Source organism: Triturus cristatus, chromosome 2_1 (assembly GCF_964204655.1).
Source record: "Triturus cristatus chromosome 2_1, aTriCri1.1, whole genome shotgun sequence".
Taxonomy (NCBI): Eukaryota; Metazoa; Chordata; class Amphibia; order Caudata; family Salamandridae; genus Triturus; species Triturus cristatus.
In genome coordinates this window covers 187,448,783-187,474,874 of record NC_140581.1, presented here as the reverse complement: position 1 = coordinate 187,474,874, position 26,092 = coordinate 187,448,783, and the positions used below count along the sequence as shown (strand labels likewise).

At 46.3% G+C, this 26,092-nt stretch overlaps 1 protein-coding gene across 2 annotated transcripts in view; it reads left to right on the top strand.

The window, feature by feature from the left end:
• DYM (dymeclin) overlaps positions 1–26,092 on the top strand; it is a 1,124,226-nt gene that overhangs the window by 658,848 nt on the left and 439,286 nt on the right. For both annotated transcript variants that reach the window (XR_014969672.1, XM_085629609.1), the window contains exon 12: positions 16,676–16,789. Coding sequence is in view for 1 of the 2 variants with exons in the window: in XM_085629609.1 (XP_085485735.1) it covers positions 16,676–16,789 (114 nt within the window). In the remaining variant the exon portion in view is untranslated. The remainder of the gene's footprint in view (positions 1–16,675; positions 16,790–26,092) is intronic.

Below are 26,092 nucleotides of genomic sequence, written 5' to 3'. Positions count from 1 at the left end.
CCACCACCTCCGGTGGCCTATCCGTCCTACGGGGTGGGGACGCCGAGGCAGGCTCCTCCTGTCCTCGGTTCTTCCCTTGACTGGCAGCTGGCTGGGCCTTTGTTCCAGGCTCCAGCCGAAATGAACTCCCTCTTCGGGTAGTCGCGGACCTTGTGCTAACACAGGCCCAGTCAGGTGTACCCAGCATCTCAGTGTGAGTCCGGTATTCCACCTCCTTCCAAGCGTTGTGCTCCATGTCATTCCCCAGCAGACAATCGACTGGCACGGCAGGGCTTACGGCAACTCGAAGTGAACCTGCAACCCCCCCCCATTCAAAGGGAACCTCGGCCACTGGATAGTGGCCTGTTCTGCCGTCAGCCATCGCGGCTGGGTGGAGTACATCGGGAATTACCTGCTCTGGAGACACCAGTTGACTACGCACCATAGTCATACTGGCTCCTGTGTCTCTCAGAGCCTCCCCTCTTTGGCCGTTGATGGTGACCCACTGCCCATACTTTACAGTATTTGCGGGCACCTGGATCTCAGGAACCATCTCCCGTTCTCCCAGGGACACTAAAGTGACACCCGCCCACTCCCTTCCCTTAGTTAAGGGCATCTCCTCCCCGAGCACTGCACTAGCTACTCCGGGGGTCTTTCCTCCAGTGGGAGGGGGTGGTCGTTTCAAGCACTTCGGATCTCCTTTATAGTGTCCAACGCCACCGCACTCATAGCAATGGACAACCCTTGGCTGCTGACTCTGGCCAGGATTAGGGTTTCTGGGTGGGTTAGCCCTAGGGGTGAATCCTGTTCCCTTCCCTTGGAAGTTATTTTGGGGGCCTTTGGAGAACTCCTTTTTCTTTTCCCCTCCCTCTTTCTTCTGGGGGGCGCCCTGTCCGGCCTTTTGAGTATCCCCTCCAGTCCCCCTTGTGGACACCCGGGTACTAGCCCAAATGTCCGCCTCCTCAGCAAGCTTCCGGGGACTGGTCAGCTTGCTATCCACCAGGTGTTGCCGCAGTTCAGGGAAACATTTCTCGAGCAGGTGTTCCTTCAGTACTAGGTCAAACAACCCCTCGTAGTTCCTCACTTCACTGCCCTGAATCCAACCCTCTAGTGCCTTCTTTGCATAGTCCAGGAAGTCCACCCAATTCTGTGTGCCCAGTTTGTGACTACCCCTGAACTTCTGTCTGTACTTTTCGGGTGTTAGTCCAAACTTTCTTATGAGCGCCAGTTTCATGGTGGGGTAGTGGGTCTGCTCATCCTCTTCGAGGGCCAATAAAGCATCCCTACCAGCTGGAGGCATGTACTTGTACAATCCCCCTCCCCAGTACTTCTCTGGAACCCCATGGGCCCTTAACGAGACCTCATAGGCCGCTAGCCACTTGGCGATATCGTCACCCACCCCATAGCTAGCTACTATGTCCTTTGGCAGGTAGGGTTTGGGTTCCCTGGTGTACTCTCGTTCTTCGCTGCCACCGTTAGGTACAGGGTGTGCCCCGATTCTCAGGATCTGAAGATCTATTTCTTTCAGCCTTATCTCATGAGCCATCCTCTGTTCCTCCTTCTCCTTCTCCAGCCTTGCTAAGTCCCATGTGAGCTGTCTTTTCTCCCTCCGGTCTGTTAACTCCACTGCAGACAAGCCACCGCTAGAGGCACTGCTGCCCTTCCTGGAAAGTGTCCTGGGCCCCGCTGACAGGTTCCCCACCTCCGGTTGGTACAAACCAGCTCCCTCACTGTCGGGCTCTCTATCCCGGTCCTCCTCCTCAGCCTTGCTTTCTCGGCGTGCCTCCCCCCAAGCCCTTAAGCTGGTTTGGAGTGCACCCTTCTTTGCTCCTGGGGGACAATACACCCCCTCCCGCTGGCAAAACTCCCTGAGTTGGGCCACAGTGTACGTTTCTAAATTCTCCAGTACAAACTCCATCTTGCCCACTCAGGTCAGAGGACAGTTATTTGCAGTAACAATGCAGGGGGGTACCTTTAATAATACCTCCTCCCACCACCAGAGTAAATTTGGAAAAACAAAACTCACAATTAGGAAGGCCGCTTTGAGAAAACTCCCGGTGTAGGCCTATGGACTACCCACAGTTATTGTTGAGTATACGTAGGCACAGCTCTATCCCACCGCTGAACACCAATTATGTTGGAAATTACTCCACTCCCACGCCGGAAGGGTGGTGGTGTACTCCCAGACACACTGTGGTAGCTTGGCTCGAGTGGTCAGGAATCAGGCTCCGTGCTAAGCATACGACATACCCATACAATAACCATGCGTGCATCCGTTCCAAAAACGACTCTACACCGTAAAAATTATGAAAATATCTTTCTTTATCTTCTTTTTCTCTTAGTTGCTGATTGGGTAAATAAATAACAATCACAATATACAAACTTTTTAAATAGTGCAGGTCAAATAAATACTGGCTTAATGATTCAATAAATAGGGGTGATCATAAATAATGAAGGCATAAATATAAGTGCAATACATACAGGCAATTAAATATTCTGAGGCAAATAATACTGTAAACCAATAAATATTGTGCATCAATAACTACTGTGGACCAATAAATACAGTGAAGCAATAAATAGGTTAAATACAATAAATACAGTGCCCCTAATAAATAATTAAAAGCTGACAGTGACACTCATAGAATCAGATCACATATGAATTCCTAAGGGCTGATTTGGCCCAGGCACAGCTTGTGGGGATGTGGAAGGCTTGTGGGTGTCTACTCCCTGGCTTGGACAAGGCTGAGGCCTAAACTGAGGTAGATCAAGGGGGGAATACCAGAGACCTGGCTCTCTCCCTCCACACAACCCCTCTAAATTGGTCTCAGCTCACCCCCTGGCACAGTCAGGTTGGTTCCAGCACCTCCCTAGCCCCTTAGAGCAGTCTCTCAGGTCTCCACAGGGCCTTAGGCGCCCTCTACTCCACTTACTGCCCTTTTTCTGATGCTCCGACGCCGCTGGAGTCGTGTCGACGCCGTGAGGCGGTTCCGATTCGATGTCGGCGGCCTCGGCACAATGTCAGTTCCTGACGACGCCGGTAGGCGGTTCCGGTTCGATGTCGGCGGCCTCGGCTCGATCTCGACCTCCGATTCGATGGCGTTGGGCAGTCTTGACTCGATGTCGACTTCGGGCGGCTCCGGTCCGATGGCGACCTCAGCTTCGATGACGTCGGCCGGCCTTGGCTCGATGTCGACTTCCGGCGGCTCCGGAGTGCGATCTCCACTCCCGACCTCCGGTGCTCCTCTCCTCAGGTTTCCGGCGACTCCGGAGTGCGACCTCCACTCCCGACCTCCGGCACGATTCCCTTCAGGTTCCGGCGACTCCGGAGTGCGATCTCCACTCCCGACCTCCGGCACGATTCCCTTCAGGTTCCGGCGACTCCGGAGTGCGATCTCCACTCCCGACCTCCGGCACACTTCACCTCGGTCTCCGACGACTCCGGAGGGCGGACTTCACTCCTCCGATGACGCCGCTCACTCGACCTCGGGTGACTTCCTCCTCGACCTCTGGTACTCCTCACGACCTCTGACAGCGCCCTCTCTCGACCTCTGGCGGCTCCGGGTACGACGTCCGCTTTCCAGTCGGCGCCGCTTCTCCACCTCGGGCTCCAGGTCTCGGGCTACTCGACGTCGGACTCCAGGGAAACCAGTTTCCAGGTCAGGATCTTGCTGTTCTCTGTTTCTAAGGCCTGTTCCTGCTGTCCAGGTCCTTAGGATGGTTTTTCTTGCTTCTTCCCACACAGGGCTCCAGGCTGGGCTCAGTCAGTAGGGACTAGTATCAAGGGTGGGTTTATGGACCCCACTCCAGGCACAAGTTTCTACCCCTGCTGCTTCACTCCTTCCTCCTTCAAGTTTCTGCTGCTCTCTCCTCACCAGTCAGGTGCCAACTGCCAACTCTCTCTCTTAGCTTCCCAACATTCTAAACCGCCTCCAACTGTCACAGGGTTCTGGAATGTTCTGGAAGGTGCTAGCAGGTTCCAGTGGATGCTGGTGATGTCACAGGTGGCCACCATTTTGTGCTCCAGGCCCTCAGACAGAAGTTTCAGGGGTAGATAAAATGGCTCCCTGAATCTGCAGCAACACTAAAAAAATCTGGTGGTTCCCAAAAAGGAAAAATTCAAACAGGGTTTGAGGCAAACGTGGGACAAAATAAATAATGATGAGGAGGGACCACCCAAAGGGCCGACAGGTCTAACAACAGGCAAAGCCAGTATTTTCTAGGTTTGACAGTTTATCGATGAGCAGTGTTCGAGCAGAATGCTCGTCGGTTAGTGATATGAAAGCGCTCGAAGCCTCACAATAATTTATAGTCTACTATACAGGTATCTGATAGGAGACCAAACAACACAACCCTCATTTAAAAAATGTCTAGCTGTACCGAGCTTCTTGTTCTCGCGTTAAAGGGAAACAGTAAAAAAACAGAATTGAAAATTGTCATGGTGCAGTTATTTAGTGTCGGCACCATACGGTTTGTGGAACTGTATCCTTCTCATTGCGCTCAACTGATGTAATTTAAGCACAACTGTTCTACAATTCAAAGAAATAAACCTGCGCGTCAGGCAGTTCTTGAGTCGCAAGCACCACGTCATAATGACTGTTTTGAAGCACTCTCGTGCTTGTGGCGGCATCCGCCTTGCGGGAGCGAGCAACAGCCAATTAGCATGCGCGCCGCAAGGTGGATGCCGCCATAAGCACGAGTGTGTGCTTGAAAATGAGCAGAGCGACGGCTAAAGGCCCTCCTATGCAGCGCATGCGTGCGGCGTAGGCGAGGCCTAAAAATGGGGGCCGGGTAGAAAATACACCTGAAATCAGGGGCCGGGCCCCTCCTGTTCAAAGACCCTGCTGTAATTAAAACAAGCATTTGCAATGCAAAAGGTCTCTCATTTTTGCGAGTTTGAGCTATTGGCATTGCAAATAACAATGAATTTTATTTTTGTTTTTGTTTTAAAAACATAAATAAAAGGCATTGTCATTTACAATGCCAATAGCTTAAACTCGGTTAACTGCGAGACCTATTGCATTGCAAATGCTTGTTTCTTGTGTTCTGGCACACACTCCCGCATCATTACAGGTCCTGCCTTACTGGTTTTTGTCCATCTCTTCACTATCTTTTGATCTGTTTACGTCTCCATCTGTCTCCATTCTCTGCACTTGCTGTCGAGAAATTTACTTTATTTAATTATAACTATTCCGATATGCAATTTCTAACCAATGTGTGCTGTTATAGGAGTTCTGTGTGTATGTTTATTTTTCCAAAACCCTTCCTTCCTTTTTCCTCCCTAAGTAGTGTCTGTCCGCTTCTCTCCCTTGCTACCCATGTTTTACTCATTCGGACACCTGTCTCCACCTTGTTTCTGGACTTTGCATCTTGGTTGCAGTGCATGTCTGCCACATGTTATGATGGGGTTTTATTTTTGATCTGTCCCAGATCTGGCAGGTAAAAGTCTCTCTTGAACATGGAGATGTTTAATCTCGAGCATAAAGATAACTATTCTGAAATGATATGAGAAATAATGATTCTCCTTCTTTCAAACACCAGTAAACCTGCATTTTCAGTCATTAAATTCTGTGAAAAAGTTATTTTAAATAGTTCATTTGGGCCCATCAAAAGGGTTTGATAATTCACGTTTCACACTTACTAAGTGACTGGGGTGTCCCCCATTTGCTTCAACATGCGGTGATTTTATTTGTCCAACCCCCTGCCCCCTACTCTCTTTCCAGCTCACTGTAGTTTTCAGGTGCTTGTTTCTGCTTTGTTGAAAAAAACAGTTGGATTCAGTGCACAGAACGCGCCGCACAGGAGGTGTGGGGCCTCGCCCCTAAGAAGGTGTGTAGGATGTGGCTCTGAGGGGCTTCCGCCTCAGAATAGAAAAGGTCAGGTTTATCACAGTGGAATGATCTGTCCCTCCTGCCCCCCAGTCTTCCCCCCTCCACCTCCCCCGTCCCTCACCCCCATCCCCCACAAACATCCAGACCTTTTAAAAGTCCTTTTCCTGAAGCCTTCAATTCGCTATCTATGTTCTTTCCTCCTCCCCTAAGAGGATCCAGGTCTTTAAACAAACTCTACCCAAAGCAAGCATTGGCAAGCCAATAGGTCTCGCTTTTGGGACCTTATAAGTGTTTAGCCATGCAACAGTTGCATAACTAAATACTTATAAGGTCCCAAAAGCGAGACCTATTGGCTATGCCAATGCTTGTTTCTGTTTATTACTGCTCTGTAGTAATGGCGGCACCGTGCTTTAGCTTAAACATCTTAAGCTAAAGTCTGGTGCCGAGATTGCTTCCAAAGTAAAGAATTGTCTATTTCTTTACTTTTGAAGCAATCTCAGCACCCGACTTTAGCCTAAGATGTTTAAGCTAAAGCACGGGTGCCACCATTACTACATAGAAGTAATAAACAGAAGAAAAACAAGCATTGGCATAGCCAATAGGTCTCGCCTTTGGGACCTTATAAGTGTTTAGCCATGCAACAGTTGCATAACTAAATACTTATAAGGGTCCAAAAGCGAGACCTATTGGCTATGCAAAGCGGCCGTGCGGCCAGGAAAGTAAAAGTGATCGCAATCACGATCAAACATCAAAGCGGCCGTGCGGCCGCTAAAGTGGAAGTAATCTCGGTAAAGCGTGGCGCGCACGCCCGCGCACATGCACTGTAGCTCTAGGCTGGCCTGGTAGTACTTTTTGGAGCCCTCTCAATAAGTCTCGCCTGACCAGCGCATGCGCTGGGTCAGGCGAGACCTAAAAAGCATTGGCTCACAGAGAACATCATCGCGGCCGAAAGTGAAAGTGATCGCGACCGCGCACATGCACTGTAGCTCTAGGCTGGCCATAGTAGAACTTTTTTGAGCCCTCACAAAAAGTCTCGCCGGAGCAGCGCATGCGCTGGGTCAGGCGAGACCTAAAAATGATGAGTAACCTGCTGCCCCCCAACATATGGGGCCCCCTACCGTTCTTAAGTTGTTGATTATCGTGTACCGAGTAGTGGCTGGGGGGTAGCGCCTTAAAACAATTAATGACGTGAATAATTCCGAACCCTGGGATCTCTTTCTAACTGTTAAATGGGTGAGTATTAGCGAGTTGCACTGATGTCTTATTTGCAGCAGTAGGAAGGTTCAGTTTTCAGTTTCCTGAAAATGCTTCTTTCCCTGAATTTCTTATTCAAAACCTCTTGTGCCGCCTCCAGCGTCGCTGCGTGCGGAGTGGAGCATCCCTCCGACTCCTCGCCCCAGCTCGAAGTGTCAGCAGACCTTACCTGGCAATCACCCCACCTGCAGGACCTTACCTGCCAATCACTCCACCTGCAGGACCTTACCTGCCAATCACTCCTTCTGCTCAGGGAGCTCGGCGATGACGTGCAGGCCGCTCAGATCTGCACTGCTGTCAGTGTGTCGGACGGAATCCTTCTATCTTTACTCAGCGGCCCTGACCCTTTCCTGGAAAATAGGTGAAAGTAGGAGCCACTGTTACTACCAGATTTTTTACAAATCCTTTGTTTGCGCTAAAAGTTGCAGACGCTGTGGTTCAGTCTAATGAGCTGGATTTGGTTGTCATTCCTTCTGAAATATTGTTGCAGCTCCAGGAATATATACAAAAGCTTCTCATGTCAAGCAATATTCATGCGGTTGAATGAGCGTGGAGCCGGCCTCAGTGATGGAGGAATGAACAGAATCGTTTCTGATTCCAGGGATAGTCTTGTGTCGTGAAACGAGTGGCGTACATTGTGCTGTGTTGTATGTACTTGCCATTTGTATAGTGCGCTCCTCGTTAGGGGAAGAAGCTGTCGCGTGAGGGGCCCTGTGAAGTTTGTACGTCGCGCCGTTCAGGCTCCATAAGGACACGGAGAGTCCTGGGTGAGCACTCGCTCCTCCTGCTAGAGATGAGCACAGAAGGCATGTGGTGCACGAGAAACATCAAAAACGGACTTGCACAGAGGCGGCCGCGTTATTGTTGCAAAGGCGAAGCAGTGAATACATTTCAAGGACTGGAGAGCTGCAAGAAAAATGTAATATAAAGATATATATAAGACCAACTCCAGAGTCTGTGCTTACTAGGACTCAAAGTAGCACATGGCCTCGGGTCTTAGTTTGAGCCTGTGGACGCTGGTGGGGTCCACCGGCACTCATTTTTTGGGACCGACACTTATTTTCTCAACAGGCTTTGAACCCAGAGTGAGAGAAACACAAAAGGAGGAAAGAAAGAGGAAGATAAAGACTGGGAAACAGTGACAAGGAAAGAAAGCAGAAATGAAAAAGAACTTGCAAGAGTGAGATAGAGTGGCAGGGAGTCTGGAGGCGGATAAAGAGGCAGGCATGGTGGAAGCGCCATTTTTTCTTACTTAAAGTCTCCCCAAACTGGGCCGCCATTTTGGTTAGCACGCCAACTTTTTACACTTGCCTGACCACTTAAGTCGGCCTGCAATGGTCCACTTTAGCTTTCAGTCTCTCCCCTGGCACATGAACACTTTATACACACTTATGATTTTCATTAGTTTAGGAGTGGTGGGTTGTTTTAATTTTTAAAAGCAAATACATTTTGAGCAGATATGTTGAGTTTGTGTACCCGCATCAACTGATTGCTTTTATCGCTTTGCACGAGGCAGGCGCCATTTTTCTTACTTTAAGTGTCTCTAAACTGGGCCGCTCTTTTGGGTCGTACTCCAGCTTTTTACACATGCCTGACTACTTAAGTCAGCCAGCAGCACAGATGCGTAGAAGGCACGCCAAAGGCAAGCTCGTCTGCGCATCAGCCACGCACAGCGCCATCTCCATCAGGAACGTGACAAAATTCAGTGCGACAACAGAACCTAGACTCGCCTACTCGAGAGAACAGCTTCTTAAGCTTAGACCTGAGTATATGAGTTTCTGTCCCTCCCATAAGGCTATCACATGTCTACCAAATGATCATTTTGTAAATATATTAGCCTCCCCTAGGTTTTAAAAATAGCTTGCTATCTACTGGTTTTGCAGACATGACTTTAAGGCGTGGGTTTATTAATGTTCGTTCTCTTGTGAAGCATGCTGTGGAGATAAACTTCCTAATGTCGTTCAGTGGTTTTGAGATACTTTTTATTAAAGTGATTTGGACTAAGTCTGCTTCTAATTTTGACTTGGGGGAAGCATGTCCAGAAAGCTATAATAGCATGCACCTTCCGCGCCCTCTACGGAGAGGAGGTGGATTGGCTATCATTTATAAATCTCATCTCAATTTAGTAAATTTTACAGACAAAGGACTTCAGGCAGGCTGAACTGTTATGGTTCACTCTGAGTATTTCGGCTTCCCGCTCTGTAGACTTTGTGTCTTTTAAAAAAAATCATTTTGCATATGTAATTTTTTGTGCTTGGAGACTTCAACATATGGGGGAAAGCCTATAACACCTCGGCATCCTCCGACTTGTGAATTCATCTGAAACAATGGGTCTTCAACAATTGGTTTCAGGCACTACACAAGTTCATGGACATACATTGGATTACATATTCCCCCTCTCCAGGCCTGATTGACTTGGAGGAGGCATGCTCTTTAGTTTGGTCTGATCTTTCGATGATTACTTTCCATCTGTGATCAGCAGATAATACCTATGCCTGGGTATGCTGTTCGAAATGTGGGAAGTTATATAGACAATGATCTATCACTTACTGCTCATGTTAATAAACTTCCACTTGTTTTGAACTTATGAGGGCAGTTTGTAAAATACTACCATGGTTGCCAACTCACTTTCTTCTTCTTGTGCTCCAAAGCATTATGTTGAGCAGCCTTGACTGTGGCAAAGCCTTCTTTTTAGGTACACCGGGCGATCTTGTTCAGCGCCTGCATCACATTCAGGCGGCGGCTGCAAAACTTGCACTTTCTCTGCTACATTATTTTTCTACCTCAGCAGACCTGAACTCTCTCCATTGGCTCCCAGTAGCCAAGCACATTCAGTTTAATTTACTGTGCATAGTGCACAGAGCCTTCCTCCTCATTGGACCTTACCCACTTCCACACAAACTACAACTTTACTCTCCACCTAGACTGTTGCGTTCCGCTAATGCGAACTGGTTGAAGGTTCCCAATTTTTCCACAGCCAGCACAGTATACATCAAGTAGCATCCAGATGGCGTAGCATATCATTGCATGTTTCGTCAAAGAGCTAGCGCAAGCTCAGTCCACAGTCAATAGACAGCATGTGGGAACAGAGGAAGTGAAATCAGCAAGTGAAAAGAAGGGGTCCCCGTTCAATGTTTGACCAGCCAGGTACTGTTTAAGGGGGTCCCAAATATCAGGCCCTTGGGAGCAGATCGGAATATGTTTCTGCATGTGCATTGCAAGTTGTCAAATCCCTAAGCCACTTCTTCACAATGGGGGCATTTTCCCTGCCCCTGCACCTGGCAATTCAGCGTTTGCCCAACAGCTGTGCAAGCCTCACCAGCTTCCTCCTATTTTTGGGAACCTGCTTCACATAACCCATCAGCGCCAGCAGTGGTTCTTCCGTCGCAGTCAGACCAGTCATTTCATTTAGGACCTGGAAGAGGTTCAGCTAGTACTCTCTCTTTGGAGGGCACACACATGTGAGGTGTATAAAGTCCACCTCAGGGGCATGGCATCTCAAACAGTGTGTATTGTTGTGCCCACCAAACCTCGCTAGAGTGACTGGAGTGCAATACAATGGAGACATGTTATGTTAGGGAATTTTTAAAGCGCACGTTTCCCTGAAGGTGTCTTGGGGCTATCTGAGACAACGGGCTAGAAACCATTTCAGAGGTTAAATAGCCAAGTTTTTATTTCCCTCCTAAATGCCAGCAGAGAAGGGATGTCTCTGAAATGAGGTGGCAGACTGTTCCATACTTTGGCTGTACCGTAGATGATGCTTCTACCACCCGAGTGCACCTTTTTGATTTTTGGGACGGCTAAGGTGTTAGAGTTTGCAGAGCGGAGATCTCTGTTGGGAATGTATCGTTTAAAAGCCAATCTGAGATTATCTGGCCCAGTGTTCTGCAATCCTTTATATGCAAGGCAGAGGGCTTTACATTCTGCATGGCTGTGAATAGGCAGCCAGTGTAGCTTGCGAAGTCCCTGAGAAACAGAATGATACTTAAGGAGCTTAAGAATTATTCTAGCCGCGGCATTTGAACCAGCTGCAGCTGTCTCATATGTTTTTCTTGGATGTTTAGGTAGAGACTATTGCAATAGTCCAATTTAGATAGGACTAGTGCAGTGATCAGGGTTTTCCTATAGATGTCGGGGATCAAGGGTAGGATCTTCCTGATCAATTTTAAGATTTAGTAGGCTGAAGAGGTCATAGCCGATACTTGGGAACCCATGTTGAGATTGTCATCGATGATGACTCCCAAGTTTTGGGCTTTGTTGACAGGAAGGGGAGGTGGGTTAGGAAGATGCTCAGGCCACCAGTTACGGGACCAAGCTAGGGAGGGCTTTCCGAAAACACTAATCTCGGTTTTACCTGAATTGAGTTGCAGGCTGTATCGACTCATCCGACTGCTGTCCGCCTCAATACAATTCCGACATCTTTTAGGGCCAGATGTATCATTGTTAGCAGCAGCAGTTATCAGTTGGGTATCTTCAGCATATGAATGTTACTTCTAAGTTGAAACTTTTAATAAATGGGGCCAGTTTAGCCGCATACACATTGAAAAGCATGGGGCTCAAAGATGATCCATGGGGGACTCCGCATGGTAAGGAGTAAGGGGTAGATTTGTATTTCCCTAGAGATTTATTTTTTTATTTTTTATTTAAGCAATTTGTAAAGCGCACAAATACCCTTAGGTGTCTCGGCGCTACGGACTAGTCAGAGGAATGGCCAGGAGCGGATGGCTTATTGGTTAAAGAACCATGTCTTTGATTGTTTGCGGAAGGTAAGCAGGGTGGGACTGGTTTTAATGTGAAGGGGGAGCATGTTCCATAGTCTGGTGGTGGCAACAATGAATCTTCTATCGCCCCATGAAGCTTTCTTGGTACGGGGAACAATCAGCAGTTTAGCTGCTGAAAAGCGCAAGGGTCTGCTGGGGATTTAACAACATAGGGTTTTGTTCAGAAATTCAGGTCCCGTGTTATGGATTGCCTTATATGCAATGCATAGGGCCTTGAACTTGGTTCTACTCCTGATGGGCAACCAATGGAGCTGTCGAATCACCTTGGATACTGATTTGTACTTGGGGGTGGCTGACAGTATCCTGGCTGCTGCGTTCTGCACCAGTTGTAACTTGTTTAGGACTTTTTTCTGGGTGTTGATAAATAGATCGTTACAATAGTCGACCTTTGACATAACTAATGTACTGATGAGAGTACTGCCGGCACTGACTGGGAGAAAAGGTAGAAGTTTTTTTATCATCCTTATGACATTGAAGGATGAGGAGACAACTGCATTGGCGTGGTGTATAAATTACAGCTTATCGTCGAACATAACACCCAGGTTTCTAACCTTTGTGACGGGGGACGGAGGTGAGCCTAACTTAGCTGGCCACCAAGTGGGGGACCAGATAGGGGAAAGATTACCAAAGATCATCACCTCCGTCTTGTCTGAGTTTAATTTGAGGCAGTTGTTTGCCATCCACGCACTGATGGGTAGCATTCCCTCTTGGAAGTTTGCCGCAACTGCCCCTCCGTCATTATGTACCGCTAGCACTAGTTGTGTATCATCAGCATACGAGGTTAGGCCCATATCGTGGGATTTGATGACCCTCGCCAAGTCTGAGACGTAGATATTAAACAAGGTCGGACTCAGCAATGAGCCTTGCGGCACACCACAAGAGATTGCAAATGGTGGAGAATTGACGTCGCCTTGAGTCACTAGCTGAGTCCGATTAGAAAGAAAGGAGGCCAGGAGGGCCTTGGCCCTATGTGTGATGCCGATGGCTGAGACACGGTCGATTAGAGTTGTGTGGTCGACCGTGTCGAATGCTGCTGAAAGATCCAGCAGCACCAGGACTGTGGCACCCCCACGATCGAGTATCATCCTGATTTCATCGGAAGCCTTGATGAGTCATGGGCCTTTCTAAAGCCAAATTGGGTGTCGTCTAATACATTATTTTGATCAATAAAATGGGCCAGCTGAGTGTTCATGAGCCTTTCAATTTTTTTTGCGGGGAATGAGAGACATGCAATTGGTCTGTAGTTTTTGTTCTCTGGGGGGGTCAAGGTTATTTTTCTTTAGCAACAGCTTGATGACGGCCTTCTTCCAGATAGAGGGGTAAGTGACTGTCCTGAACATCGAGTTACAGATGTTAGCTAGGTTGGGGCCTATGATGTCGGGAATTAATTTTAAAGTGGAAGGAGAGCAGGGGTCATTGGGGATCCGGATTTGACAGTGGAGATTAGGTCAATGATCTGTTCCGGAGAGACGTGGCTAAATTCCGAGAAATTAGGAGTAATTTTATTATCAGTGGGGCTGTCTTCGGGGGGGGTTGGGAAAGATTTTATCGTCATTAGGGGCGTCAGGCAGATTGTCCGAGTTGGTGTGGACTGAAAAGTTGGCGTAGATATGGCTGACCTTTTCTTGGAAGGAATTGGTCAGAGAGTTGCAGAGAGTTTGGGTGGCAATTGTGGGGGAGTTGGTCCCTGGTCCTGATAGCTTGGTCACTACTTGGAAGAGCTGTTTAACAGAGTCTTGCGCTGATTCTATTTGTTTGAGGTAATAGTTACTTTTCTCAGTGATTAAAAGAAGTTTGTATTTGGTCATTGCCTCCCTATAGCGGGTTTTTTCTGCAGGGTCGTAATCTCGACGCCAGCGTCTTTCTTGATTCCTGCACCTTTGTTTCTCAAGTCTTAGTGTCTCAGAGAACCAAGGGACGGATGGATGCGGTTTTCCATTTTTGGAAACATTTTTAGATGGAACCAAGGTGTTAAAGGCATTGTGGAGCCATTCAGTATAGTTAATGGCCGCCAGTTCAGGGTCTTGCAGTAAATCTAGCTGTGTAGCTAGCAAGTGAGATTTGAGGACATGAGGGGCAATGCTGCCCCAAGCCTTGAACTGCTTGGGGGGAAGAGAACTGGAATTATGGGGGTGTTCATCTCTGTCTGAATGTCAAAGAGAACCACGCAGTGGTCCGTCCAGGGTAGCGGGAGGACGTTCTCTAGGGAGATTTGCTGGTTGTTGAAGAACAGCTCGTCCAGCGTGTGGCCGGCAGAGTGGGTGGGGCTAGTGACTAATTGGGAGAGGCCAACCGCCTCTAGTTCTGCTATGTGGGCTGATGTGTCCTGATCATCGTGGGCTTCAAGATGGAAATTGAAGTCACCCAGGATGGTGAAATTGGATTTTCCTGCTAATGGTTCTAGTAACTAGCCCATGGCCGAGAGGAATTTGGTACGTGAGCCCGGTGAACGTTACAAAAGGATGCCCCTGAAGGAATGGGAATGGGTGAGCATTATCGTGAAGGTAAAGGCTTCACAGATCTTGGTGGAAATTAATTCTGTCCTGACTGAGTATTTGTCTCGGTAGATGAGTGCCAGGCAGACAGCGCCAGGCAGACAGAGATACCATTTGTATTCTGTGTCTAAGAAAAGAGGTGAGCAGACCCAGTGCTTTGCCCTTCACTACAATTTCCGCTAGGCATTGGATGAGGCTTTTGTGGTCTACTGTATCAAATGCAGCCGATAGGTCCAATAGGATCATGACTGAGGAACCTCCCTTGTCCACTGCCATCCTTACCTCTTCAGTTGCTTTGACCAGGGCAGTTTCCGTACTGTGTCCGGGTCTAAAGCCAAACTGGGTGGTGTCTAAAAGCTGATTATCCTGAATATATTTAGATAATTCAGTATTCATGATTTTTTCACAGATTTTAGCAAGGTGAGGCAGGCGCGATCGGGCGATAGTTGGAGGTATCAGTACAGCTCAGGTTAGAATTTTTTAAGAGAGGGAGGATGGAAGCCTGTTTCCAGATAAATGGAAAAATGCCTGTGGAGAACAAGATGTTCGACAGGTTCCGAGCGATAACATCTGGAGCAAATTTCAATATCTTTAACGGACATGGGTCATAGGAAGAACCAGATTTGCTTTGCAGAAGCAGGGAGATCACTTAATCTGGTGTGGTGGCAGATAAATTGTGAAATGAGTGGTCACCCTGTTCCTTCAGATTAGATTGTTCTGAGAGCAGTGAACTTATGTTATCAAAGTTTATAAAATTCTGTTAACTTTTTCTTTAAATGAGTTTGCCAAAACATTTGACTATGGGAGGAGTTATTGTTATTGGAGGTTGTTGTAAGATTCTGGACAACCTGAAATAATTTCTTGGAAGAGTTAGAAGCATTGTCTATTAAGGAGGTATAGTAATTACTTTTTTCCTTAGTCTTTGTGTTTAGCTAGCGCACTCTTATATGCCTGTCTTTCTTGCTCTTTATACTTCCTCTTCCAGCTCCTTTCTTTCCTTCTACGGGCTTGTTTTTAAAGCCTCAGAGCTCCTGTGAACCAAGAATCTGTGGGCTCCTTTCTATGAGAGCACAGATTTTTGGTGGGGGCCAGATCACAGAAAGTGTCTGATAGCCAGTTAGAGTAGTTTATAGCAGCAGACTCTGCATCAAGGGAAGGTGATCCCTGGTATTTTCGCAGCAGTACGTCCATTGCTCGTCCGTGATGTCTACTCCAAGGTCATATGCCTAGTGTGTTCGTGCCCTGCATGGTCCTGGTGTCATATCTCCCATCACTGCACTATACATTAATGTGACCAATCTCCCTGGTGCAGGGCCAGACTTAACCAGGGAACAGCACCCTCCAGTTCTTAAACTCTTGCGGGTATGTGGAGAACCCCTTCTTAATCATCTCTCGTAATCTAATATGCAACAACATGTCTAAGGGTGATGCATTGCCTCCCCTGAGGTATTCAAGCAATGTGATGAATTTATTTTTGGTGTATAAGTCTCCCAGAATGTGTATATCCTAGTTCCTCAGGGGTTTAATGCCAACAGTTCGAGTGTGAACTCCAATTTGTGGTTCCCAGACCAAGGGGATATGTGGTGAGTATGTCCTCTGGCCCAGGCCCATACTGTACAGATAACTGTGTATTTAGTCTCTGGGGCTAACTTGATTTTTCAGTTTCACAGTGTTCTGCTTGTTAGAGCTTGCAATCTCTCTCTCTTTCTATGGCCAAACCGAATGTGTTACTCGTCCTCATTCTAGGCACCTTCTGTAGAAAACCATAGGAGGTTTCCCTTCAGTCTTACAGACTCAGACTCTTTCTTCTGGATTCCACTGTTTCTAGAACCCATTGGCTGCAAGGCTTCAATAGGGCACCGTATGTTTTTGGTTGATAATTTGAGGTGGATCTCTCTGGTTGACCATTTGTTGATTGTAGGAGAATACACCAAACTGGAGGTCTCTAGATCTTGAACTCTCTCCTACTGTATAAAGTCCATGTTCCAAAACATCCTTATTCGCTCTGTCGTTCCCCATTCTATCTCTACATCCGGATCTTCGTGTCTCCTCTTCCGTTTTAACCTTGATCTCAACAGGTTGTTGACTCCTTTCCTGTCCAGTTAATGATCAATGTCCATTTCATTAAAGATGTTGAGGTGCCTATGACTCTGCATTCAGGGTTACAATATCAGCACCTGAATGGATAAGTATAGTCTCACCCTTCGGCAACGGTGGCAAATATATGTATGTGTGTGTGTGTGTGTGGGTGTGTGTGTGTGTGTGTGCACATGTATTATTTATTTATTTATTTATAATAAAAAAATATGTCAAAGACATTTTGTGTCCTCATTTTCAGATACTGAAAAATATTACTTGGTACTCGGAGCGAGTTTTAACAGAGATTTCATTGGGAAGTCTCCTAATATTGGTGGTAATTAGAACCATTCAGTACAACATGACCAGGACCCGGGTAAGAGCAACCCTTATCTCTTTGACCATTTCAAATGTATGTTTGTAGATGCACTAGTGAACGGTGCAATGTGATTTAATATTTTATTCACTGTTTAGTTATAGGAGTGCCATAACACAGATATTCAGTAAGTTTACCCGTGAAAGGCAAAGTAAACAAACATAGATAACGCCAAGAGAGAGTTCTGTTTCATCATAAAAAGCTTCTGCTTGCTAAGCATGAACACTGTTTTGTGTCTGAGAGAGACAGAGGGAGAAAAGCGGGATAGTACTGCAAGCCACAGGTTCCAATCCTGCTGAGATAGCTTTGTGGGTTGATGCCTCTCCTGCAAAGGTCTGTGTATAACATGGAGGCCACATGTTCTAATCCCTTCAGAATTGATTTAGCCTTTTATATCTCAGAAATCAGTCCAATGAGCACCTTTGAGTTTCGTGAAAGCAACCATTATTACAAAAGTTGTAAAGTTAATTATTAACATAGCATAACATGTATTCGTAAAGCGTATGTTTACCCAACAGTATCTTGGCGCTGAATAACAGATGTTTGTTACCCAACTCAATGGTACTCATTTTATCGACAGCAGAAGGATGAAAACCTGAATGGACCCACCGGTATTTGAACCTGTGACCATGAGGTCGAACACAGGCCCCTACGCATTAGCCCACTGAGCCACCAGACCCAGCATATTAAGAGGCTGTATAATCCAACCGCGTCAGCTGCCATTCTACATGCAATTAATTGTCATTCACCCCAGGTTGCCAGTTATCCACTTAGCAGCCACAAACCAATGCCATGTTGAATCAAGCAGGTCACTTTGCAATTCAGGACAGATATTGAGATGCACTAAACTGTTTAGCAGTTGCAAACTTTTGGATCGCAAAATCACAGTTTTTGCTGCTGCCTAAAAGTTTTTTAATATGTACTTAACCCATATTAATGTCAGTAAAGTTTTACGAACTCCTGAAATAGATTTCAAGATGGATACAAAATCCTAACCTGGAAGGGGAGTGTTACGGGCATCCCTTCCATACTGCGATTCTGTACCATATGTACCAGTGGTTTGTGACCACAAATCCGGTTGCAAATCATAATAATTTACATACTTCCAAGTTTAGGTGGTAACAGATACGCAAAGGGGGAAGGGCTCTGGTTGGATTCCCTTCCCTTGTGCGATTTGGCGTGGCAGCTTCAGGGGGAGGCCAACTCTCCAGAAGTTTTTCAAAAGTGAAAACGTATGTTTTTTAAACAGCGCCGTTTCTTCTAAGGGAATCAGGCTGACCTAAAACATGTTTTCACTTTTGAAATGCATACACAGGGGTGGTAGTCTGCTATCCCTTTCAGACCACCCTCCCATCTTTGAAGACAATCGGAGTGAGTTGCGATTTGTGATCTACTTTATTAATATTCAGTAGGTAGGTTGTTTTTCTATCCACTCCGAAGCCAAGACATGGGACGACCTCCCTCAACTCATCCGAGCCTCATCCTCACTTCTCGAGTTCCACGAGAGGCTGAAGACCTGGCTCTTCATGTGAGCACCTTGGGGACCACACACCTACACTCTTGCCCAAGCGCCTGGACCCCTCTTGGGTGATTAGCACGCTATACAAATCTACCCAACATGATATTCTTATTTTGTGTACCAACCTTTTCATACATAGTTTGGTTAACAAAATAAGTTACTGACCTCAAAAAGTTGAAAAATAACGGATGATGGACGGAATGCTGAATCAATCGAACTTGTCCTCCAGTCACAGATCTGGGTTAAATCCATAATTTATTTTGCACACCACGCCATTCCAGTTTAGACCCAGCCATATGCAAAGCAGTCTTGACCCTGTATCCCATGGGAACAGCCCATCCCGAATTACCAAGCCTGGTTCTCCCTGGACCAAAAACAAGCATCCTAGGATGGGTTTTGGGTATTCACCCCTCATCAGATAGCTTGAATCTGGTGGCTCGGGATCCACGTCTGGCCATACCCTTCCCACTTAGGGTGTCAAATGCAAAAAGAACAGATGATGGACGGAATGCTGAATCAATCGAACATTCACCACAGACACAGATCTGGGTTAAATCCATAGTTTTTTTGCACACCATGCCATTGCAGTTTAGACCCAGCCTTATGCAAATCATTGTTGACCCTGTTCCCCATTGGAACATTCCAGCCCGAACTGCCAGTCTTGGTCCTCCCTGTTAACCCGAAACTGGTCCCAGGATGCTTGTTGTGTCCAGGGAAGACCTGGCTTGGCAGTTCGGGCTGGACTGTTCCCATGAGGAACAGGGTCAAGACTGATTTGCATATGGCTGGGTCTAAACTGGGGTGGCGAAGTGAGCTAAAGAACGATGATGACTTTAACCCAGATCTGTGACTGTGGGTTAGAGTCTGAAAAGTTTCAGTGCTCGGTCCATCATCTCCTTGTTGGGTGTAGATTTAGATTCCGTATATAGGTTTCCCGATTTATGCCCTTATATAGGTACAATTCCTATTGCCCTTATTTAGGCATAGAAAATCCAGCCCTTATTTAGACATTGTCCATGCTAACCAAATACAGGCATGGTCTCCTACATCCATCAATCCACGTCACAACGAGTTCTTGGAAAACCAGACTCTTAAGTCTTTAGGAATTTCCCGATGTAGTAGGTCGAGTGCTGGAAAAGGAAGATGGCGGACTTGACTCCACCGCTTAAGGACGCTCCTTAGTGCCTCTCCTCTCCCGGGGGCTTTCATCACCGGCCCGACCACTCCACACTCGTATTTGAATTCCGGCAGAAATAGAGGAACCTGGTTGCCTCATATGCTTACTTGAAGGGCTGAAATGGACTTAGCTTTTGGATTTCCTTTCTTCGTCTAAGGGAGACCCTGCACTTACCCACTTTTCTTCAGATGTGCCGCATCGTGCAAATTAGCGGTGCGGTCTACGGCAGCAGTCTTGCTAGCTGGAGCCTGGGTCTAAGAGCTGGCCTTGTGCACACACTTCTGACACTCAAGCGCCAACAGAACACCGGCAGCGCTAAGGGGCTGCGAAAAGAAGAAAAAGAACTGTGGAATCTTGACTCAATAATGGCCCCGCCGCGAAACATTTGGCGTGGACGGGTTGGACAAACCGAAGGACTTGAAACCGTAACCGTTAACAGCGGTGTGGCGGAGGTAACGGACGGAGTAGAAGGTGCTCAACAATTGGCTTTGGTAGCTAATAGCGGTGATAGTGCTTACGGGATGGAGTCTACCAGTACCGGTATTTGATAATTATAATAATAATACTTCTCAAATGGACAAACCTATTTTGAACTTCCTCAGGTCTGGTAAAGCTTTGACGCTCCTCCATGCTATCGGCTCAGAGCCATCCACCCCGGGTCTTCAATTAGCTGAAGCGCTGAATGCCGCAATTGAGTGCGGAATGGGGCGGCCTGACGGACCAGCAGTCAATACCTCCACGGCAATGAATCTAAGTCTGACGGCTGCCCCACACACAGGCGAACACTCAGTGGAGGACGACCGAGATGAGGAGGTAGCGTCGGCTGGTTCGATAGGCGGTGAGAGTGCATTCAGTGATCCATGTGTTACTTTTACAAACTGCAACTTCGGGCTTATGGGCAGTGCAGAGAGTGGCAGCGGGGGCAATCAAAAAAAATTAGCAATAGGAATAACTTGGAACATGTACCAACTACTGTGTGCCTTTAGTCACATGATAAGCGGAACGGAATGAAAGGAGGCTTTATCAAAACTAATGAGGATGTGCCCGATGTTGAAAAAGCAATCAAAAGTAAAGGGGCAAAAAACTCTGTTGGTAAAGGAGGCAAAGGCCATGGTCTGGGCGGAGGAACTAAGGCCCTAGTATCAGGTGCAGCAGGGGCTAAAGGAACTACCAAAACTCTCACAACTACTTCTAAAACTGATCTAGGAGCGAGCCCGTTGCGCAAGTGGGTGTCGTCAAAGGGTGAGGTAAAAACATTGGTAGCCCGTTTATCTAATATCGGAGGAGCATCTAGCCATTCGAAATCTCGAATACACTTAGAGCGACAAGGGTCAGCTTCAACTCCAACGGCGGTTGAGGCAATTCATTCTGACCTAAATAACTCTAGTGTAAGTCCAGTTATGGATATTGCTAACATCTCTGTTAAAATAACAAACGTGGCAACTGCCGTCAAAGCCATACATGATTTGAGTGACTCTATTCAGATATCTCCGGAAAAACTCACTACTCAGGTGGCTGAATTGACCTCCCCTGTTATTTTCTCTGCTGGTCCTAGTATTATTGCAGTTAAACAACATAAGAGTGACAAGGGATAAGGGAGCAAAAAGGCACGGGCAAAAACCAAAAAGGTTTGTTAAAAGAACCCTCACTCACCAACCTAGTTGGTGACCTGCTTCATCATCGGGTTCCCACCAGAGAGGCCGAGTGCCTCTCTGGTGTGCTGCGACGCCTGTGTTACAGCGGAGCTGGTTTTTGATTGTGAAGGGGAGTGAAGTTAAAAGGTAAATGATTTTAACCAACAACAAATTTAATCTTGGCAAATCAAAGACCAATAAAAACGTGAGTTGGACAAGGTCTGGTTTGTTAGGTTAACCAATTTATAATAAGGTCGACATGTTTCTGCTTATTGTGCCCAGTTGGCTAAGCTTTCATCAGGACCACAAGGGTCTCCACGGCGGTATGCGCACGCTAAGGCGCACCCTAACCTGTGGAGATCAGATGGTAAAACTCACGGTTTTACCGAAAAGCCATCCTATTATTCCGGGGCTAAGAATGTTTATGTTCTTGGTGCTACTAACATCATGGGTCCGGGAGGGGTTAGTGAGCTATAGTATTTCCATGCTCGCACACTCCCGCGATCTACCTCGATCTGTCCTCCTCGGCCTAGTATTATTGCACCCGCTCAAGCAACTACATCGGTACTAGGTACTTCAAATGTCTCGCACATATCTTTGCCTCCTCTGCTTTCTTCAGCCTCCTCTATCTCTGCCAATGGGGACCCCGCGAACAGTAGCAATGAGGGTTACCAAACTAAACAAACTAAATATACCCTTCAGGATGAACCCACATTATCTACTGTTTTACAAGTTTTAGCTACGCACCATGAAGAGGCACAGAGCTTCTTCCAGCAGGCTAAAGTACATAGCCAAGATATCAAACAGGCCCTCGCTGAGGTGACTACTAAGGTCTCGAATCTCTCACTTGAGGTCTCGGACCTCCAGCAATGGGTTGCCGAAGTGGAGGAAGCCAACGCCTTAACGTGCAACTCAGTTAAGTCCCATGATCTCCAGATGACAGCCTTGCAAATTAAGATTGAAGACCTAGAAAATAGGCAAAGACGCCAGAACTTGAGGGTGTTTGGGGTCCCTGAAGGTAGGGAAGGATCGGACCCACGGGCTTTCATCGTTGGTCTGTTCCAAAAAGCCTTCCCTGATTTGTCTGATTGGGACATGGACACTCAAATCCAGCGGGCACACAGACTTCCCTTATATGTGACCAATCAGAGAAACCCTAGTTTCTTACGGCCAATGTTGGTTTATATAGGGAATTTTCTACTTAGGCAGGCTATTTTTTAGAAAGCTCGACCAACAGCTCCTATTCAATACGATAGAATGTCCATTTTTGTCCGCCCTGACCTCTGCAAACCTACAATGGATAGAAGATGGCAACTTAGAAAACTGATGGATACTGCCACCCATTCATTCCTATGGGCCTGGAGGCCCATAGGAATGAATGGGAAGTCATTGACTATTACCGATTCGGTAAATTCCGATTCGGTAATAGGGGGAGCAGATTCAAGGGTGGCAGGGTGTCAAATTGACACCCTGTTGCACCCCTGAATCGTGCATGTGTGCACATGTGGCGCACATACATGCCCTAAGGGCATGTATGTCTGCCACATGGCATATCTAGAAGAGCACAAAAGTGCTTTTTAACAGGTATTCAGTATTTACCACCAACCTGTAGTTGGTGGTAAATAGCGAATCCTTGAAACAAAAAAGCACTCACTTGAGTGCTCCCTACATAGGATTTGAGGATTCGGTAATTTACCGAATCTGTATTTTACCGATTTCTTAAAATACCGATTCGGTAAATTACCGAATCCTTAAAACCTGCCTCCTACATTGGAAAGGGCTAAATACCGGTCGGTAACGGGAAAATTACCGATTTTCGGCCGTTACCGACCGGTATTTAGCTATCTACATATGGCCCTTAGTATGCATGAACATCTATTCCTTAGGGGTTCATTCATGACGTTCCGATGCCCGACTTTTACGTCAATACAGGCATTCCTAAACACCTCCAAGGTATAAATATACCTGCACTTGCCTTGGCAAACCGCGGTTCCGGTACGGTCCAGTTTGACTGCGTACTTGCGGTTTGCAACAGCAAGTTTGGAAGGAGATTGAGTTCCCGCCTGATGCACTGACCAGACGCTGTCATCCTCCTCGCAAAGAATCCAGCTCCAGTGTTTCTGGTTCCCCTTGTGGGGTGTTAGACATCGAGTCCCGGAAAGAGATTCCAACCTCACACATTCTAAGGTATGGAGCAGACTAGAACTTAGAGAAACTTTTGGCAACTCTTGGCAAAACTAAAACTATAGCTAGCTAAACTTTAGAAAACAGCACCTACTTCTTACCTCGTACTACACTTAGGTTAGGTACATTGGGGTAGAACTATTTAGAAGCATCAGATGACACACATTTTAGCCTGTTTTATTTATGTATGTATTTTATGAATATTTGTCATAGCTACAAACCATGCTATTGCAGTATTATTTTATCATACTGCTAACTGTACGTATTGTACTTTGCATCCTGTCTTACGATTGTAGCCGTTCATATCAATTGCATGAAAAATAAGACTGTTCAATAAACCCCTTTTTATTTAAAACGCCCGTCTCTCTATTTCTGTACAACTCTGTAAAAACGAAGCATGCACGATTGACTAAGTGAAACTGTTATCGATTGTTTCAACGTTTGTGAGATTGTTGCAACTGTAAGGGAAACAAAGTTGTCGTGTTTATGCGGTTGTCAGAAACTAATCCCTTCTTGTATATTCGAGAAGTTTCTAGTGACCTATGAGTTAGCTTGCACACACAAGTAATTAAGTTTAATGTACTCGATAGAGACATACTGACCTCAGTCCTATGTCAAAACTATAGTGTATATTATTCCAGTGAGCAGAGCCTATCAGGGATATAGGAACTAGACTACATGGCGCCCAACGGTTTGGTAAGGCACTAATTTAACGCTAGATACTGAAGTAACTCAGTCGTGCCTTTCTCCGAGACCCCTACTCATAATACTCCATAAGACGTCTGGAGTGGGTAGAGATAATATCCGCCATAGCCGAGTAGGACAAAAATCCTATGTATTAGCTGTGTGGTTTGTTCAACGTTGAAGGATACAGTGTTCCAAAAATATTGTGCACCTTATCTTTGTTCCCTTGAAACTTGCTCTGAAACTTTCATTAAACAATGACAGAAAACGGCACAAACACCGATACTGGTGGAGCTGTACCCGACGAAGTCATAGCAGCTTTTGATTATACAGGTTTTGATGAAACCGATGAAAATGCGAAAATCATCGCTCCAAATTTAAGAAGAGCCATCACTCTAAAACTTATAAAACGTGGCCTAACACCAAGAGGTGGTAGAGCAGTTTTTGTGATAGAGGCACATGAATCTCACCAGACAGCGGTATTCTACTCATGGATTACATTCCCAGAATCAAATCCAGTAACACATTTGTTTCACTTCTTCAAAGAAGATGAACCACCTGAGGATTATATTCCCTTCGAGGATATTGAAATTTCACTCACATACCAGGAGCATGATCTCTGGTTTAAAGGCGCCCTAAAACATTACAATCACATTACCAGGCTCGGTCCACTAGGAAGACGAGGAGCAACATGGCCGATTTTAGCCGGCTACACACCTCACCTTTAAAGAAATGTCAGACGTAGAATTACTTGCTCAACTCAAGGAGAAAATCTAAATCTACAGACAATTAGTTCAATATATCATGCAGACTTTCACAGTCCAACCACCATTAACCATTCAAAATCCAGCCCCTCATCAGGGGAATACACTAAAAATCACTCCACAGACTTTACACGCAGTCATGGGTAAAATGCCCACAAATCGTGAACAAATTCCATTCTGGATAGCACAAAAATTACTCAAATCGAAGCAGTATTTCCTAATACCAGCCCTTATGAGAAATACAGGATTCTAACAATCTGTTTACCAATGGGGATCACACCACATCTGGAAGACTGTACCACTTGGGGCACAGTCTTTGTTGCAATCTACAGAAAAACACATGGTGTTCCGTCCATGGTGGTAATACCTGATGTCCTGAAACAAATTCAAAACGAATACGGGGCAGACCCTGCTCTGAATTTAGGTATGAAATTACTGAAAATTTCAACCAGGTCTCAACAATAATATTACCTAATATTAAAGGAGAAGCAGCATCGGTGGCAATCTGCCAGAAATTAAGGGAATTTGATTTAACAGAACAACCACAAGAACTAGCCAGAATAATTGAAAAATCCTATGAAGAATTAGGCCGAGGCAGTTTGGGCGGGAAACCAGTTAAACCACAACTGTCTGAAAGTCCTGAAAAGGCATTTACTAAAAACAATCCTACCTCTTCTAAAAAGAAGTGGGAAAATAACAAACAACATTCAAAAGAAAAAGATTCTCAATCCCGAGGTAGGTCGCCTCAAAAGGAGCCCTCTGAAAGGAGGTATAACCTCAGGAATAGGGAAAATTTGAGAAAACCTGACTGGTATCAAGATGCTGATACACGTTCCTCTCGTACCTTTCAGATATCATCACAGACATCCGAAAGAAGAGGACGGTCAGAGAACAAAGAAGAATGCGTGAAGTCCAAAGACGATCAACACGTTCAGAAAAACAAACCGAAACCTCAATTCTCCAAGAAGAAGGTAGCAGTTCTGAAGATCAGACATGCCGAGGATTCTGAGAACACAACAAAAGAACGGAGAATGGGCTCAGACAATGTTGGACAGCGCAGCAGAAGTTACAACAGCTTGCCAGAACCTGAAGGGGCTTCTGGAGACAGTAGACTTGAATGAAGACATTCAAGTTGAAACTGCAGATACCAGGGTTAGTTCTCCGCATAGGTTATATGAACTAACACTCTGGATGGAGGGAGACATAACAAGAAAAGTGAAAGCACTCTTTTGGGAACGACTTTCAAACGGTTATGATATACTTCTAGCAGAACAAGACTGGCCACCTGAATTTGTCAGGGAGTGCCCACATGGCGAAGACATTGTTATGCCAGCCTTCTCC